The sequence below is a fragment of the Nannobrachium achirus genome (genome assembly GCF_963921795.1).
Source record: "Nannobrachium achirus genome assembly, chromosome: 5".
NCBI classification, from domain to species: domain Eukaryota; kingdom Metazoa; phylum Chordata; class Actinopteri; order Myctophiformes; family Myctophidae; genus Nannobrachium; species Nannobrachium achirus.
In genome coordinates, this window is record NC_137814.1 from 2,170,003 (window position 1) to 2,187,189 (window position 17,187).

The following is a 17,187-nucleotide window of genomic DNA, read 5'->3' on the forward strand; positions in this document are numbered from 1 at the left end:
AGTAAAAAAAAAGATTTCATTTCTTATTTCTCCACGTTTAGAAAAAACTGACTCAGTTTTTTCAAAGCAGTTCTTTAGTTTCTGAATCACCGCTCGATTACCGTTGCAACGTTCATTTTATTTCCGGTTTATTTTTCCACAATGTTAACGCCTGGCTTCCCCCCACGGTGAGGCTCTGGTTGCGAGTTTGAATCCCTCTGGAGTGAGACGGCAGAAGGAAGTTTTTTCACAGAACTTTATTCAAGCAAGCCGTTTGTTTTAGGTTATGAACTGAGTCACATGTATTATAATAATAATGGTTCCTATCAAAGATCCTCACACTGTATTTTCATATTTTGTAGCTCAGCTGTTCAAAGGTTTTCTAATATAGAACATTCTGTCTAAAATAATAATAAACTCACTCTGGTGATTTGCTGACGTGGGGGGCAGTTTCTTTTAACCCATTTACACATGCATCCATGTCACTCGATTTTTGCACCATTATTTTATGCTTTAACTGTTAAAAAATAGCAGATCTACAAGCTCACAGCTCCTACGAGCTTGTAGATCTGCTATTTTGAAAAGTCCTGAAAATATGTGAGCAATCTTTGAATATATTCTGTGAGAGCCTGGTTAACGAGGCCACGTAATTTTTTCGGTGAATAACTACAATTTACAATGTACAGTAGGCATTTAGCGGATCAAATCAAATCTATAATCTGTACATTGATTGAAACTATACACACTATTGATCTGGCAACAGTCTACATGCTATCCTGTGTATAAATGAATGAACCATCGTAAAGCGCTTTGGGTAAAAGCAACTTGCTTAGTAAAGTGCTATAAAAATGCCCTCCGTTATTATAACCTCTACATTACATTTTCCCTTTTCATAAGCCTGTATGTTATGGAGGCTGGGGCAAGTGTTACGGTAAGTACTCAAGGCTGAGGTGAGTCTTCACATTAAACACTCCATTCAACAGGGGGTCCGGGACCCCTAGAGGGTCCTCAGAGTTACTGCCAAATCTTTTGTGGGGGGAGAGCAGGCCAAGCACAGAGCCAAATGTCAAGTTTATCAAGTATATTAAATATTGTAGGTTTAAGTTGGTTAAAATGTCTGAACATTAACATGAATCCAACCATGGGTGCATTTGAGAACTCAGAGTTACAGACCTTTTATGGTCATCCAGGGCTATAGCTCTTTATGTCAGGGGTCTTCAATGTTTTCAGGCCAAGGACCCCTTAGCTGGGAGAGAAGAAGCAGGGACCCCCACAACCTGTTCATAGATTCCATATAGTTTCATTGTTTGACAGCACAATCATCAGTGTATTTTGGATTCATGTCAATTTGTGTTTTCAGATATTAAACCACTTGAACCCTCAATACTTAATAAACTTGACCTTTCACTCTGAACTTAGTCTGCTCTTTTTCCCCTCTACACCAAACCACTTTGCCAAAAATAGATGATCTACAAGCTCACGACGCCTCACGCTGCCATAGACTGTATGCACGCTGCGAGGCGTTGTGAGCTTGTAGATCTGCTATTTTTGGCTAAGAATATGGACACAAGGGTTCAAGTTTTTAATACAACAAAACTTTTTCTATCACACAAAGATTTGGAGGACCCCCTGTAGTAACTCCGAGGACCCCCTAGGGGCCCCGGACCCCCTGTTGAAGACCCCTGCCTTATGTGTTTCTGTTAATATTATTGTCCACACACTGTATGGCCGTGACAAAACATTGAATTTAGAAAATACATTCCACCACAAGCCCTCATAGCCAGCATAGTGATGACCCCTGATCTGTATAAGCTCACAACAGTTGTGAGCTTGTAGATCTGCTATTTTGGTGAACCTTCCACCACTGACAGAAAGATGAGATGCAAGAGAAGTGATTCATTCCAAGGCTTTGGGCGCCCCCTAGTGTCCACTGCAGGGTGTGTGTGTGTGTGTAGAATAACAGGCAGTTGAAGCAGACAGGATTGATATTCATTCATAAAGTTTATAATTGATTATAATGTATATGAAACGTAGGCCTATAGTAAATATTTGTTTAGGGCTCGGGATATCAATTTCATTTTCATCCAACCCCACAAAGATGCTTCAATGTCACACTGTCCCAGTTCCAATTTCAATATGCTTTTTTTTTTTGCTTGTTAAAAATATTTATTCAATAATAATAATATTAGTCATATTTGAAATAATGATCTCTATTATGTACCCACAATTTTAAAATAAAGGTTTTGCCATAATCATGCAGCTCTAACTGATAGCAGCAATGGAACAACAATTTAAAAAAGTATATAGCCTACAGTAGAGGCTGGCATCAATATTATATCCATATCATATTAGACTGGATATTGTCTGTGATTTTGGATTTTGATTGATTTGGCATTAGTGTTCTTCTAGCATATTGGTACTCAATTTGAAGTATGTCTTGTACTTGGCCTGGAAAAAAAAGTTAAACATTTTCACTTCCAATGTCACTATGCTGCTGTATGAGCTCTCTCTCCTGATTGGATCACATTGATATCCCGACCAGAAAGTGTATGTTGTGTTAAAAAGTTAAAGCCTCCTAGAGAGGCAGTGAAAACATCAACCACGTTTTACCTCCATGCCTTTATTTTGAAATCTAAAGACGTTGGCGCGGCACGACCCGGAAGTGTTTGATAAACACAACACACGTGTTTTGTGTTTTGCGTTCAAAGCAGCAGAGAAACTTTCTGCCTTAAACTGTTTAAACAGACTCATAAATACTGTTAATAATATCATTTATACCATTAATACCTTCTATCTGACCGTTTATTAGAGCTGTGAGACCAGCATGGCCCTGGAGTTGGAGAAAACCCCCAGAAACCTGCTGGTCTGTGAGAAATCCAGTCTGGAAAATGACAAGAACAGACTGAGCAAACAGATCCAAGATCACTACTATAACTATCAGGTAAAATATATGATATTTATATATAATATAGATCACTACTATAACTATCAGGTAAAATATATGATATTTATATATAATATAGATCACTACTATAACTATCAGGTAAAATATATGATATTTATATATAATATAGATCACTACTATAACTATCAGGTAATATATGATTTATAATATGTATACTGTATATAATATATATAGACTATTACTATAACTATCAGGTAAATATATGATTTATAATATTTATATATGTATTTATAATATAGACCATTACTACAACTATCAAGTAAATTATATATGATTTATAATATTACTACACCTACTAGGTTAAATATATGATTTATAATATTTATATATAATATAGACCATTACTACAACTACCAGGTAAATAAATATATGATTTATAATATTACTACACCTACTAGGTTAAATATGTGATTTATAATATTTATATGTAATATAGATCATTACTACAACTATCAGGTAAAATGTACGGGTGGTCCCCGGACCACTGGTTGAAAACCACTGATGTATGATGTAAATAAGACCCCCAGTTTGAGATGCATCAGGACTCAGGAGGGTACAAATGGAACCTAATAGACCCTTACAGCACAGCAGTGGTTCTCTTAGTGGGGTTCGGGGACCCCCAGGGGTCCTTGAGGGGGTCCCCAGCTGATGTAGCATCAAAATCATTTTACAATCACTTTGTCCATTTCTTATTCAAAAAGAGCAGATCTACAAGCTCACAGCGCGTCACTTTTTAAAAAAAATTATCTTGAAAATGTTCAGAAGATTATGAATTATATTTTTGATTTGCTTTACACTAATCCTCTCTGCTGGGGGAGGGGTCCCTGGCACAAATCTTCAGATGGGGGTCTGCGGCAAAATACATATTGATTCTCTACGGGTCCATTTGGTTCCATTTGTACACTCAGAGTTACAGTTATGAAATCGTCCGGGAATGGCCAGGTTTGGAGTGAGTTTTATAGGACTCACTTGGTAACCGGTAGAGTCGCCGGAATGAAGCTCGCCTGGAAACAGTCTGAACTCTGAAGGTAAACTTTCTGAAATGCAGCAGTTGCTAACCTAACGTTGCTATTGATGTTTAAACTAGGGTAAATTATAATAGAATATTAGAATATTAAATCATGTTGATACTGAAGAAGGCATACTGTGATTGTGTGACCTACTGTACATGTTTGTTGTTGCTAGCTTTAACATTTGTGATACTGTGAGATTAAGACTTATCACCATAATTTACCCTAGTTTATGAACATCAATAGCAAGATGACTACATTAGTTTATGAACATCAATAGCAAGATGACTACATTAGTTTATGAACATCAATAGCAAGATGACTACATTAGTTTATGAACATCAATAGCAAGATGACTACATTAGTTTATGAACATCAATAGCAAGATGACTACATTAGTTTATGAACATCAATAGCAAGATGACTACATTAGTTTATGAACATCAATAGCAAGATGACTACATTAGTTTATGAACATCAATAGCAAGATGACTACATTAGTTTATGAACATCAATAGCAAGATGACTACATTAGTTTATGAACATCAATAGCAAGATGACTACATTAGTTTATGAACATCAATAGCAAGATGACTACATTAGTTTATGAACATCAATAGCAAGATGACTACATTAGTTTATGAACATCAATAGCAAGATGACTACATTAGTTTATGAACATCAATAGCAAGATGACTACATTAGTTTATGAACATCAATAGCAAGATGACTACATTAGTTTATGAACATCAATAGCAAGATGACTACATTAGTTTATGAACATCAATAGCAAGATGACTACATTAGTTTAGCAACTGCTGCTTTTCAGAAAGTTTACCTTCAGAGTTCAGACTTGAAAAGCGCACCGTTGCTCCACCCAGTGTGCATTTCCGAACGCACCCCCGTATCCCGGCGAGTTTCATTCCGGCGACTCTACTGGTATTCACTCACTTCACTGTATAATTTGGAGACTCACAATCCATTAAAATATTACAGCCGTGCTGCGCCGGTCCTGAAAATGCTCTCGTATAAGCACTCACTCATATAGCCTAATATGGGAGCGTTAATCCTTGTTCTGAGCTGGCGATCTTATCTGAATGACTGTTAAAGCACTTTATGTTAGGTTCCATATCGCTATAGATTTGAATTGCTTGTCTTTGTAACTTGTAAAGAAAATCGGTGTGCATTTTCATATGAAATGTATTTTCACAGGGATTAGTTATTAGTGTGTTAGATATACATACTCCAAAATGTGTCAGATAGTCAGACAATGCTGCTCTGCATGTCTACAATGGAACAAAGTGGTGAAGGATGAATCCTACACCATCTCAGAACTTGACGTGAGATTTGATCCTACCCTACGCCAACGTCAAAGTCACACTGCGATGATAACTAAGTGCCGACACTTTGCCAAAATTTGGATCTGCGCTAGGGCTGCATTATATGGACAAAATCTCATATTTCGTTATTCATGTCAAATATCTCGATATCGATACGATATACGATGCTGCCGTATAAATGTCATATTTTATATTTCAAGTGTTGCAACAGTGAAAACTAAGCATTATTCAACAAACACCGTAATAACAAGTCAATATCACTCTTGATTTTAAGTGCTATTGACTTCCCACACTTGTATTTTGATATTCTAAATGTAGCAAAAGGCAACGATATGGGCAACGGTATAGGTGATAAGGCCGATATAGGAAACAATATGGACAATATATTGCCCAGGGCAGTATAAAGTATGTCGCAAGTATATCGCGATATCCTTGCCTTTCACAATACTGATATTACGCATGGTCATCATACCTCGATAACGATACGATAACGATGTATTGTGCAGCCCTAATCTGCACCACGTTGGTAAATGAGGGCCCTAAGAGTTGTTAAAGCTTGTCTGTTCAGAGTGTTGTGTGTGTGGTACTGTGTCCGTCCACCAGGTGTCAGTGTTGGTTCCAGAGTGCTCAGGTCTTCCTCCTGATGTTTCTGACTTCCTGTCCAACCTGACTTCCTTCTACCTGCTGCGTCAACTTCCTGTTTACAGACTGCTGGAGAGCAGCTTCCTGCAGGAGGCTGTTTATAAGGGTGACACACTATGCACACACACACACACACACACACACGCGCACGCACGCACGCACGCACGCTACGCACGCACGCTACGCACGCACGCACGCACGCACACACACACAACATAGCCGATCTACAAGCTCACAACACGCGAGGTGTGCCAGTGTGCCAGTGTGCCAGTGATCACCCTCCATGTGCCAATGTTGGCACCGTGCCTACGGTTGCCCAACTCTGTTCTAAAGCATCTCTATTAGTTATTATTGTGGTCCTATTAAATGTTGTTTGTTGAATGTTCTTTTTGAGCGGTGGTTACACCGTCTCCTATACGTGGCCGTGTGTGTATGCGTGTGTGTGTGCGTGTGTGTGTGCGTGTGTGCGTGTGTGTCTGTATGTAGCCTGCAGGCCTGCAGTACCTTTTATGACCACACATGTTAAGGGAGGGGCGCTGTTGTTCAGGCCAGGCCAGACCAGGCACGCACACACACACACACACACACAGGGGGGAAGGGGGGGGGGGGAAGGGGTAAACCACCGCTCAGTTCACACGGGTGTGATTTTTTTCTCTAGGAGGAACATTGTATCGTTTTATTAATAATTATTATTGATACTTATATAATATGATAACCTATATCTCTATTAATACATATGATGTATCTTCCAGTAGGAAGGTATAGTATTATTATTTATTATAATGTATCTTCCAGGAGGAACGTACGGTTTTATTAATACATATGATGTATGTTCCAGGAACAACGTACGGTCTCTCTCATCACACCAGGATAGATGAAGACAACACGGTGGCTCTGCTTCCTACAGGTGACTTCTGTTCCCCTTTCTTTTTTTTCTCTAGAAGTTATACTTACAAGTTATATAACGCTGTGAACACTCCCGTTTTAATGAACTAGCCCTTACCCGTTCAAAGATATGAGCTCCAAAATGATGTGCAGTGTGTGGGTTATGGGATGTGCACTGTGCACACAGTATATGAGGGATGGAAAGTAACTTTAACTGGTGCTTGCATGATGTACTGTAGGAGCATCAACGTAAGAAACCCGTTTCGTTTTAATGGCTACAGAGATACTGTCGTCCCCCCCCCCCCCCCCCGACCCCCAGCCCCCCCCCCCCCCCCCCCACACACACACACACACACACACACACACACACACACACTGGTTAAACATGTTGCCTCATGCTAGATGCAGAATAGATGCGCCTCAAGCTAGATGCAGAATAGATATAGATACACCATAAAAATGCTAATATACAGCATATGATTTGTGAAAGTGACAAACGCGCTTCACAGTTATGTTAGGTGTGTTCATATGCTAATGGTGATGCGATTTCAGATCAATTGCTCCAGCCACTGAGGAGAAACGCCTCAAGCTAGATGCAGAATAGATAGTAGATACACCATAAAAATGCTAATATACAGTATACGATTTGTGAAAGTGACAAACGGGCTTCACAGTTATGTTAGGTGTGTTCATATGCTAATAGTGATGCGATTTCAGATCAATTGCTCCAGCCACTGAGGAGAAACGCTGTTTCAGACAGACAGACAGACAGACACTCACTCACTCACTCACTCACTCACTCAGACATTCGCAAAATTATAGTATAGATGAAGGGTGCTCCACTGCCGACGTTGACGTCAATGTCGGACGCTCAAATTCACCCCGGTTCATTTTTTGACGCCATCCGACGGCGGCACGATGCCGTCTTTTTGGTGGAGTCCTAACCTTAAACACCAGTATGTCAGGAGTGTCTTATTGTGGGTACGGTCAGCTCACAGTATTTACTGTATGACTTGCCAAACCCAAGCCGTGCTGCTCACACTGAGCTGGTGGTGCCCGGGATGGAACCTCATGGCTCCTACCATGAGCTCTCTGCTCTGTAGCCCATGTAAAATGTCTCGAGATAACTTGTTATGATTTGACATTTTAATACATTTTACTTGAATTGAACCTTTGGTCAAAAGGCCAGATCTCTACCGGATGAGCTACCCAGACATGTTACAAGCTTCACTGTGTGTGTGTGTGTGTGTGTGTGTGTGTGTGCGTGTGCGTGTGCGTGTGCGTGTGCGTGTGCGCGTGCGTGCGTGCGTGCGTGCGTGTGGTTATTGGATATTTGTCCAGGATTTGCTGACTGTACATTATTTACAGCACCTTGTAATATTTGTGTCCTTGTACTGTATCTGTTATGTGGACATAAATAAATGATTGAAATGTGTGTGCAGGTCATCTGATCCTGTCAGTAGATAAGGACACCTATGAGCTGCTAGGACTGGAAGGAAGAGAGTCTCGCTACAACCACAGACACCACAGCAGATACGGTCAGTTCATACAACCACACCATATATGGTCAGTTCCTACCACCACACCATATATGGTCAGTTCCTACCACCACACCATATATGGTCAGTTCCTACCACCACACCATATATGGTCAGTTCATACAACCACAGACACCACACCATATATGGTCAGTTCCTACCACCACACCATATATGGTCAGTTCCTACCACCACACCATATATGGTCAGTTCCTACCACCACACCATATATGGTCAGTTCCTACAACCACAGACACCACACCATATATGGTCAGTTCCTACCACCACACCATATATGGTCAGTTCCTACAACCACAGACACCACAGCAGATACGGTCAGTTCCTGTCAGTCATTTATTATGAATATGTACACAGCTACACACCTGTGTCACCTCCAGAACTCAGCTCCAGAACCCCACCCAACACCTCCCCAGAGGAGCCTCTTGTTGGTTAAACAAATAGAGCAGAAGAGGGGAGTTTAGCCTTGGCCAGGAGGAGGAGATGGGCAGTGATTTGGCCACCACTGCTAACCCTGCCATCAGGAGGGTGTAGCGGTTCAGGAGGGTGTAGCGGTTCAGGAGGGTGGAAACACCTGATGATCGATGGTTACGGCCTGAAGACATCATTTCTTCCTGGCCAGGGCTACTAAGGAGAAGCATCTTTAGATGTAATTCTTTTTTTTTTTTTAAGATTTGTTTTTGGGCTTTTTTCCCTTTTTTTATGCCTTTATTCGATAGGACAGTAGACTGACAGGAAACGGGGAGAGAGATGGGGAATGACATGTGGCAAAGGTCGTCCGGATCGGGAATCGAACCGGCGACGCCAGCAGGCATCATAGCCTAGTATATGGTACGCGCCTTGACCACCAGGCCAGCCGGCGCCCCTTTAGATGTAATTATAATCATTAAAAAACACTGATAACCCAAACGACGTAGTGCTGCTATAATTTACTCTGTGTATTTTACTGTGAATGAATTTGAATATGAATTTTACATTAATGTAAACATGTATATTTTACAGTGGTGAACATTAATCTGAAGGACAGTAAGATGTCTCCTGGTCAGAGGTTTTATCAGAGAGTTGTGACATCACTCAGAGACAGAGTCCAGCTGAAGACTGACTTCCTGCTGGCTAGACATGGTACGTGCACACACACACACACACGCGCATGCACGCACGCACGCACACACAGACGCACGCACGCACGCACGCACGCACGCACGCACACACAGTCACACACACGCACGCAGGAACGCACACACATGCACGCGTGCCTGCTTTATCAGATAGAATAGAATAGAATTATATTATGATTTAATTTTTCTTTTAACGTTTTAGCTCCAGATGGGGGCGGCGGCTTGCAGAGTCTCCTGGCTCATTGTGATTGGACGATACACAGGCCCAAAGTCGGGACACGCCTCCTGGACAACCTATCCTGCCCAACCCTCCAATCACACGACCTGCTGGGGGAGGAGCCGGAGTCATGTGACACTCAGGAGCTCCTGGAGTGGCTGGGCTGTGTGGAGGGCGGAGTCAGTTGGTAGGAGGAGGCTTTTATTATGAAAACTCTTATTATTTTAATGACCAATCTAACGTAGGAATTAAAGGTCGACCACCAATCACAAGAAGCAGAACACAGACAAGAAGAGAATCTTCTCTGATGTGCAGAATATACTAGTACAGGGTTCCCACGGTCATGAAATTCCAGGAAATATTTTGAAATTAGAAAAATATTTTTCCAGTACTGGAAAAGTTTTGTAATTGATCAAGGGTCCTGGAAGGTCCTGGAAAAAATAGCTATGCATTGTCTTTGGTTATTGATCTTGTTAATACCTCTGAAATGACAAATTAAACATTGGCCAAATTGTCAAATATTAGAGGCAGAAATTGTGAAAATAGCAGATCTACATGCTCACAACGCCTTGCGTTGTACGCCTCGCAACGCAAGGCGTTGTGAGCATGTAGATCTGCTATTTTCACAATAGAAACGTGTCATACAAAATGTAATGCCTCAACTCTTAGTGCTCGTCAGGGTGGGGGGTCCCCAGTTAAAATATGATTATTTTGTGGGTCACAGCCTGAAAAGGTTGAGAACCACTGGCATACACTACCTGTCTTTGGGCATTGCACATAAGAGTAAGCGACTCGTTATTGAGCTGAATCATTGTTATATAGTCTTGGAAATTGGGTTAAATATTCTGGAAAAGTTTTGGAAAAGTTTTGGAAATGAATTGGTAAAAATGTGTGGGAACCCTGCTAGTAAGACACCTCAGGGCCACAAGCGAGGTCGCACCATGGCCCGTCCCCGTTGCGGGTGATGTATATCAGACCAGTTACCCATATATGGAGACCCCTGATAACCATATATGGAGATCCATATCCATCCATATGGAGATATGCTGTGAGAGCCCAAACATGCTTACTCAGTTATTTGTTATGTGAAAGTCCTATGGCGTCTATGACGTCTGACATCATACATACAATCCCTTTTATGCCCATATATGGAGATCCCTGTCTGTAGAACCAGCCACACAGATATGGGCTGTCTTCCTCCATATATGGGCATTCCCATATGCAGTCCTGTTAGATATGGGCTTAACATCAGGGATCTCCATATATGGGCATAAAAGGCATTCTGTTAGTGTGGTTAGCCTGACCTGTCAGAGTGTGATGTCATAATGTCGAATGCTGTGCACTTGCGTGAGACACGATCCATGCACAATCTAGACCATACATGGGCAACTGGTGGCCCAGGGGCCACATGCGGCCCCCACCTTCACTTAATGCGGCCTGCAGGTTAATACTGGAATACTGATATATTATTGATTTCAGCTGTTACAATTCCAAACATGACATGCTTTAATTCCTTCAGTCTATATTAGTAGCTAAATGACTAGTATTACCCTTTGATGGTTGGATCAACCAAATGGTAGAGCACATTTTAAGTCCATATTTTTCATTGAAAACAATGCTGAAATTAACTCAACCTCATTCAGCCATCTCTACCATTTGGTTGAGGCTTATATTTTAATAACTGGGGGGTGTATTGTAAAAAAAAACAATTGATTGTTGTTATTAATGCATAAAGGGAATAGAAAATGCAAAGAAATACTTTTTTGACAGCTTCTTTCTTGGTGCGAACTTGGTGAGTTCATAAAGTTAACATAAGAACATATAAATACATTTGAAATTTTAAAACAAAAGAAGAGAAAATAAAGTTACTTTTCGGGATTCCAATTCAAAAATAGCAAAAATAGCAGATCTACAAGCTCAAAACGCGTCGCAGGGCGACGCCGCGCGTTTTGAGCTTGTAGATCTGCTATTTTTGCTATGTACCGTATATGCATTGTGGCTCTCTGGAGTGAGTGTGAAAATGTAGTGGCCCTCTCTATCATCAAAGTTGCCCACCCCTGATCTATAGGGACGCTCTGCGTAAAAGGTAAGAAAACATCGTCAATGAAGTGGAAAGGATGATTTTTTAATTGCACAGTGAGTTAACATCACCAAGTCCAAAAGAACCAACTAAATAGTGTAATTAAAGACAACATGGGTATGCAACGTTCTTCTGTGTTTTAATATCAAAACATTATGAATAGTTTATTTTTAACCTCAATATCCCCCTAGACCATCAGATGAGGATGTTTAATAAACCAGGGTGATTATTATCTCATAGATCTCATTAATAGTGTTGTTTTAATTGTTTGTGTTTCAGTAACAACGCGTCTGACAGTCACGTGTCTACGTACGTGTGTCCTGAACCTCACAGTGCATGTGAACACGCCCTGCTGTGCACCGTGACCGGACTCATCACACCTGAAGATGTCTATGAGCTGATCAAACTCATGAGGTAATCAATACTATGATCTGATCAAACTGCTGAGGTAATCAATACTATGATCTGCTATTATCAATACACAAATGACAATATAATCTACCTGTAGATATACAGAACTGTCTAAAAAAAAAGATTTTCTTCTGTAATATAATAATTATTGTTAAACTTTGATATCTAGATTCATTGTGCATGCAGTGACATTTTCAAAACCTTTTTTTCGTTGTATTTTTATGGCATACATTTCATGAAAATCAAAAAATCCATATCTCAAAATATTAGAATATGACTTCAAAAGAAGGATTTATAATACAGAAATGCTAAAACCTCTGAAAGGTTATCTTAATTTATGCACTCAGTTGTGAGCTTGTAGATCTGCTATTTTCACAATAGAACCGTGTTATACAAAATGTAATGCCTCAACTCTTAGTGCTCGAAAGGGTGGGGGGGGGGGGGGTCCCCAGTTAAAATATGATTATTTTGGGGGTCCCCAGTTAAAATATGATTATTTTGGGGATCGCGTCCTGAAAAGGTTGAGAACCACTGTTCTATAACATGGATATTATTTCTCATCAGGCCGTATTTAGAACAGCCTAGACTCAGTATTAACCATAATGATATTATTTGTCATCAGGCAGTATTTAGAACAGCCCAGACTCAGTATTAACCATAATGATATTATTTGTCGTCAGGCAGTATGTAGAACAGCCCAGAGTCAGTATTAACCATAATGATATTATTTGTCATCAGGCAGTATTTAGAACAGCCCAGACTCAGTATTAACCATAATGATATTATTTGTCGTCAGGCAGTATGTAGAACAGCCCAGAGTCAGTATTAACCATAATGATATTATTTGTCATCAGGCAGTATTTAGAACAGCTCAGACTCAGTATTAACCATAATGATATTATTTGTCATCAGGCAGTATTTAGAACAGACTCAGTATTAACCATAATGATATTATTTGTCATCAGGCAGTATTTAGAACAGCCCAGACTCAGTATTAACCATAATGATATTATTTGTCGTCAGGCAGTATGTAGAACAGCCCAGAGTCAGTATTAACCATAATGATATTATTTGTCATCAGGCAGTATTTAGAACAGCCCAGACTCAGTATTAACCATAATGATATTATTTGTCGTCAGGCAGTATGTAGAACAGCCCAGAGTCAGTATTAACCATAATGATATTATTTGTCATCAGGCAGTATTTAGAACAGCCCAGACTCAGTATTAACCATAATGATATTATTTGTCGTCAGGCAGTATGTAGAACAGCCCAGAGTCAGTATTAACCATAATGATATTATTTGTCATCAGGCAGTATGTAGAACAGCCCAGAGTCAGTATTAACCATAATGATATTATTTGTCATCAGGCAGTATGTAGAACAGCCCAGAGTCAGTATTAACCATAATGATATTATTTGTCGTCAGGCAGTATGTAGAACAGCCCAGACTCAGTATTAACCATAATGATATTATTTCTCATCAGGCCGTATTTAGAACAGCCCAGACTCAGTATTAACCATAATGATATTATTTGTCATCAGGCAGTATGTAGAACAGCCCAGACTCAGTATTAACCATAATGATATTATTTGTCGTCAGGCAGTATGTAGAACAGCCCAGAGTCAGTATTAACCATAATGATATTATTTGTCATCAGGCAGTATTTAGAACAGCTCAGACTCAGTATTAACCATAATGATATTATTTGTCATCAGGCAGTATGTAGAACAGCCCAGACTCAGTATTAACCATAATGATATTATTTGTCGTCAGGCAGTATGTAGAACAGCCCAGAGTCAGTATTAACCATAATGATATTATTTGTCATCAGGCAGTATTTAGAACAGCTCAGACTCAGTATTAACCATAATGATATTATTTGTCATCAGGCAGTATTTAGAACAGCTCAGACTCAGTATTAACCATAATGATATTATTTGTCATCAGGCAGTATGTAGAACAGCCCAGAGTCAGTATTAACCATAATGATATTATTTGTCATCAGGCAGTATTTAGAACAGCCCAGACTCAGTATTAACCATAATGATATTATTTGTCATCAGGCAGTATGTAGAACAGCCCAGACTCAGTATTAACCATAATGATATTATTTGTCGTCAGGCAGTATGTAGAACAGCCCAGAGTCAGTATTAACCATAATGATATTATTTGTCATCAGGCAGTATTTAGAACAGCTCAGACTCAGTATTAACCATAATGATATTATTTGTCATCAGGCAGTATGTAGAACAGCCCAGACTCAGTATTAACCATAATGATATTATTTGTCGTCAGGCAGTATGTAGAACAGCCCAGAGTCAGTATTAACCATAATGATATTATTTGTCATCAGGCAGTATTTAGAACAGCTCAGACTCAGTATTAACCATAATGATATTATTTGTCATCAGGCAGTATTTAGAACAGCTCAGACTCAGTATTAACCATAATGATATTATTTGTCATCAGGCAGTATGTAGAACAGCCCAGAGTCAGTATTAACCATAATGATATTATTTGTCATCAGGCAGTATTTAGAACAGCCCAGACTCAGTATTAACCATAATGATATTATTTGTCATCAGGCAGTATTTAGAACAGCCCAGACTCAGTATTAACCATAATGATATTATTTGTCATCAGGCCGTATTTAGAACAGCCCAGACTCAGTATTAACCATAATGATATTATTTGTCATCAGGCAGTATTTAGAACAGCCCAGACTCAGTATTAACCATAATGATATTATTTGTCATCAGGCAGTATTTAGAACAGCCCAGACTCAGTATTAACCATAATGATATTATTTGTCGTCAGGCAGTATTTAGAACAGCCCAGACTCAGTATTAACCATAATGATATTATTTGTCATCAGGCAGTATGTAGAACAGCCCAGACTCAGTATTAACCATAATGATATTATTTGTCGTCAGGCAGTATGTAGAACAGCCCAGAGTCAGTATTAACCATAATGATATTATTTGTCATCAGGCAGTATTTAGAACAGCTCAGACTCAGTATTAACCATAATGATATTATTTGTCATCAGGCAGTATGTAGAACAGCCCAGACTCAGTATTAACCATAATGATATTATTTGTCGTCAGGCAGTATGTAGAACAGCCCAGAGTCAGTATTAACCATAATGATATTATTTGTCATCAGGCAGTATTTAGAACAGCTCAGACTCAGTATTAACCATAATGATATTATTTGTCATCAGGCAGTATTTAGAACAGCTCAGACTCAGTATTAACCATAATGATATTATTTGTCATCAGGCAGTATGTAGAACAGCCCAGAGTCAGTATTAACCATAATGATATTATTTGTCATCAGGCAGTATTTAGAACAGCCCAGACTCAGTATTAACCATAATGATATTATTTGTCATCAGGCAGTATTTAGAACAGCCCAGACTCAGTATTAACCATAATGATATTATTTGTCATCAGGCAGTATTTAGAACAGCCCAGACTCAGTATTAACCATAATGATATTATTTGTCGTCAGGCAGTATTTAGAACAGCCCAGACTCAGTATTAACCATAATGATATTATTTGTCATCAGGCAGTATGTAGAACAGCCCAGAGTCAGTATTAACCATAATGATATTATTTGTCATCAGGCAGTATTTAGAACAGCCCAGACTCAGTATTAACCATAATGATATTATTTGTCATCAGGCAGTATTTAGAACAGCCCAGACTCAGTATTAACCATAATGATATTATTTGTCATCAGGCCGTATTTAGAACAGCCCAGACTCAGTATTAACCATAATGATATTATTTGTCATCAGGCAGTATTTAGAACAGACTCAGTATTAACCATAATGATATTATTTCCCATCAGACAGTATTTAGAACAGCTCAGACTCAGTATTAACCATAATGATATTATTTCTCCTAGACTAAGTATTAACCATAATGATATTATTTCTCATCAGGCAGTACGTGGGGCAGCCCGGGGGGTCCTCGTGGCTGGCGGTGACGGTGAAGGGTTTTGTTGACAGTCCCGTTGCCTGGACGACGGCGGAGCATGGCTTCCTCCAGGGAGGAGACAGCCTGTACAGCCTGGTTCTGTTTGAAGATGCTGTCTACTGGATGATGATGATGACTGGTCCCCATGATGACTGTCCTCCTTAATGACTGGTCCCCACGATGACTGTCCTCCTTAACACTTCCTCCAGGGAGGAGACAGTCTGTACAGCCTGGTTCTGTTTGAAGATGCTGTCTACTGGATGATGATGATGACTGGTGCTTATGATGACTGTCCTCCATAGCAGGGGTTCCCAAACTTTTTTGTCTCAGGTCACCCCATAAATATTGTTTTAATCCGAGGCACCCATACATTATAATTTTCACTCCCAGCACCTTATATTTAAATGTTATAGCATATCGTCGTTTTGTATTTATTATCTATAAAATGTACTAAAACTAGTGAAAACAGCAGATCTACAAGCACGCTTGTAGATCAGCTGTTTTCACTAGTTTTCACTAGTTTAGATCGGCTGTTTTCACTAGTTTTCACTAGTTTAGATCGGCTGTTTTCACTAGTTTTGTGCCACAGTCTTGTATGATGAAGCAGGGCTTTGCTTTACCAAAAGACGTACACATTTGAAACTTGGAGATACGAGGTTTCTGCCCGACAGTGACGATATTTTAGTGATTATGTTGCGAGGAAAACATTGAGATAACAGCCATTTTGGTTAGAACTGACTGAAAATAACAAATATTATCAAATTATCTGGCGGCACCCCTGGACTGCCATCGCGGCACCCCAGGGTGCCCCGTCACCCACTTTGAAAACCCCTGCTCCATAGCCAGGGACGTGCTGGCCATTGGGAAAAGCGGGACAACTCCCGAACGTCCGGTTCATTCCCGGCCGATCCAGGCTGGCCATTAGGAAAAAAATAAAAATAAAATGTTGGCCTTCGTTCCATTTTGGGGGCTGGGCGGCCAACAAAGTAAATCGTC

The 17,187-nt window shown here is 39.8% G+C and overlaps 1 protein-coding gene across 1 annotated transcript; it reads left to right on the plus strand.

Annotated features, from left to right (window-relative positions):
* Positions 1-2,803: 2,803 nt before the first annotated feature.
* Positions 2,804-16,356, plus strand: rpp40 (ribonuclease P/MRP 40 subunit; the record flags this gene model as incomplete). The annotated part of the gene is made up of 8 exons (XM_080727125.1): positions 2,804-2,920; positions 5,898-6,042; positions 6,775-6,843; positions 8,264-8,359; positions 9,380-9,499; positions 9,698-9,899; positions 12,072-12,206; positions 16,158-16,356. The coding sequence occupies 8 exons, from the start codon at positions 2,804-2,806 to the stop codon at positions 16,354-16,356; spliced, it is 1,083 nt and encodes a 360-aa protein (XP_080583251.1).
* Positions 16,357-17,187: the final 831 nt, after the last annotated feature.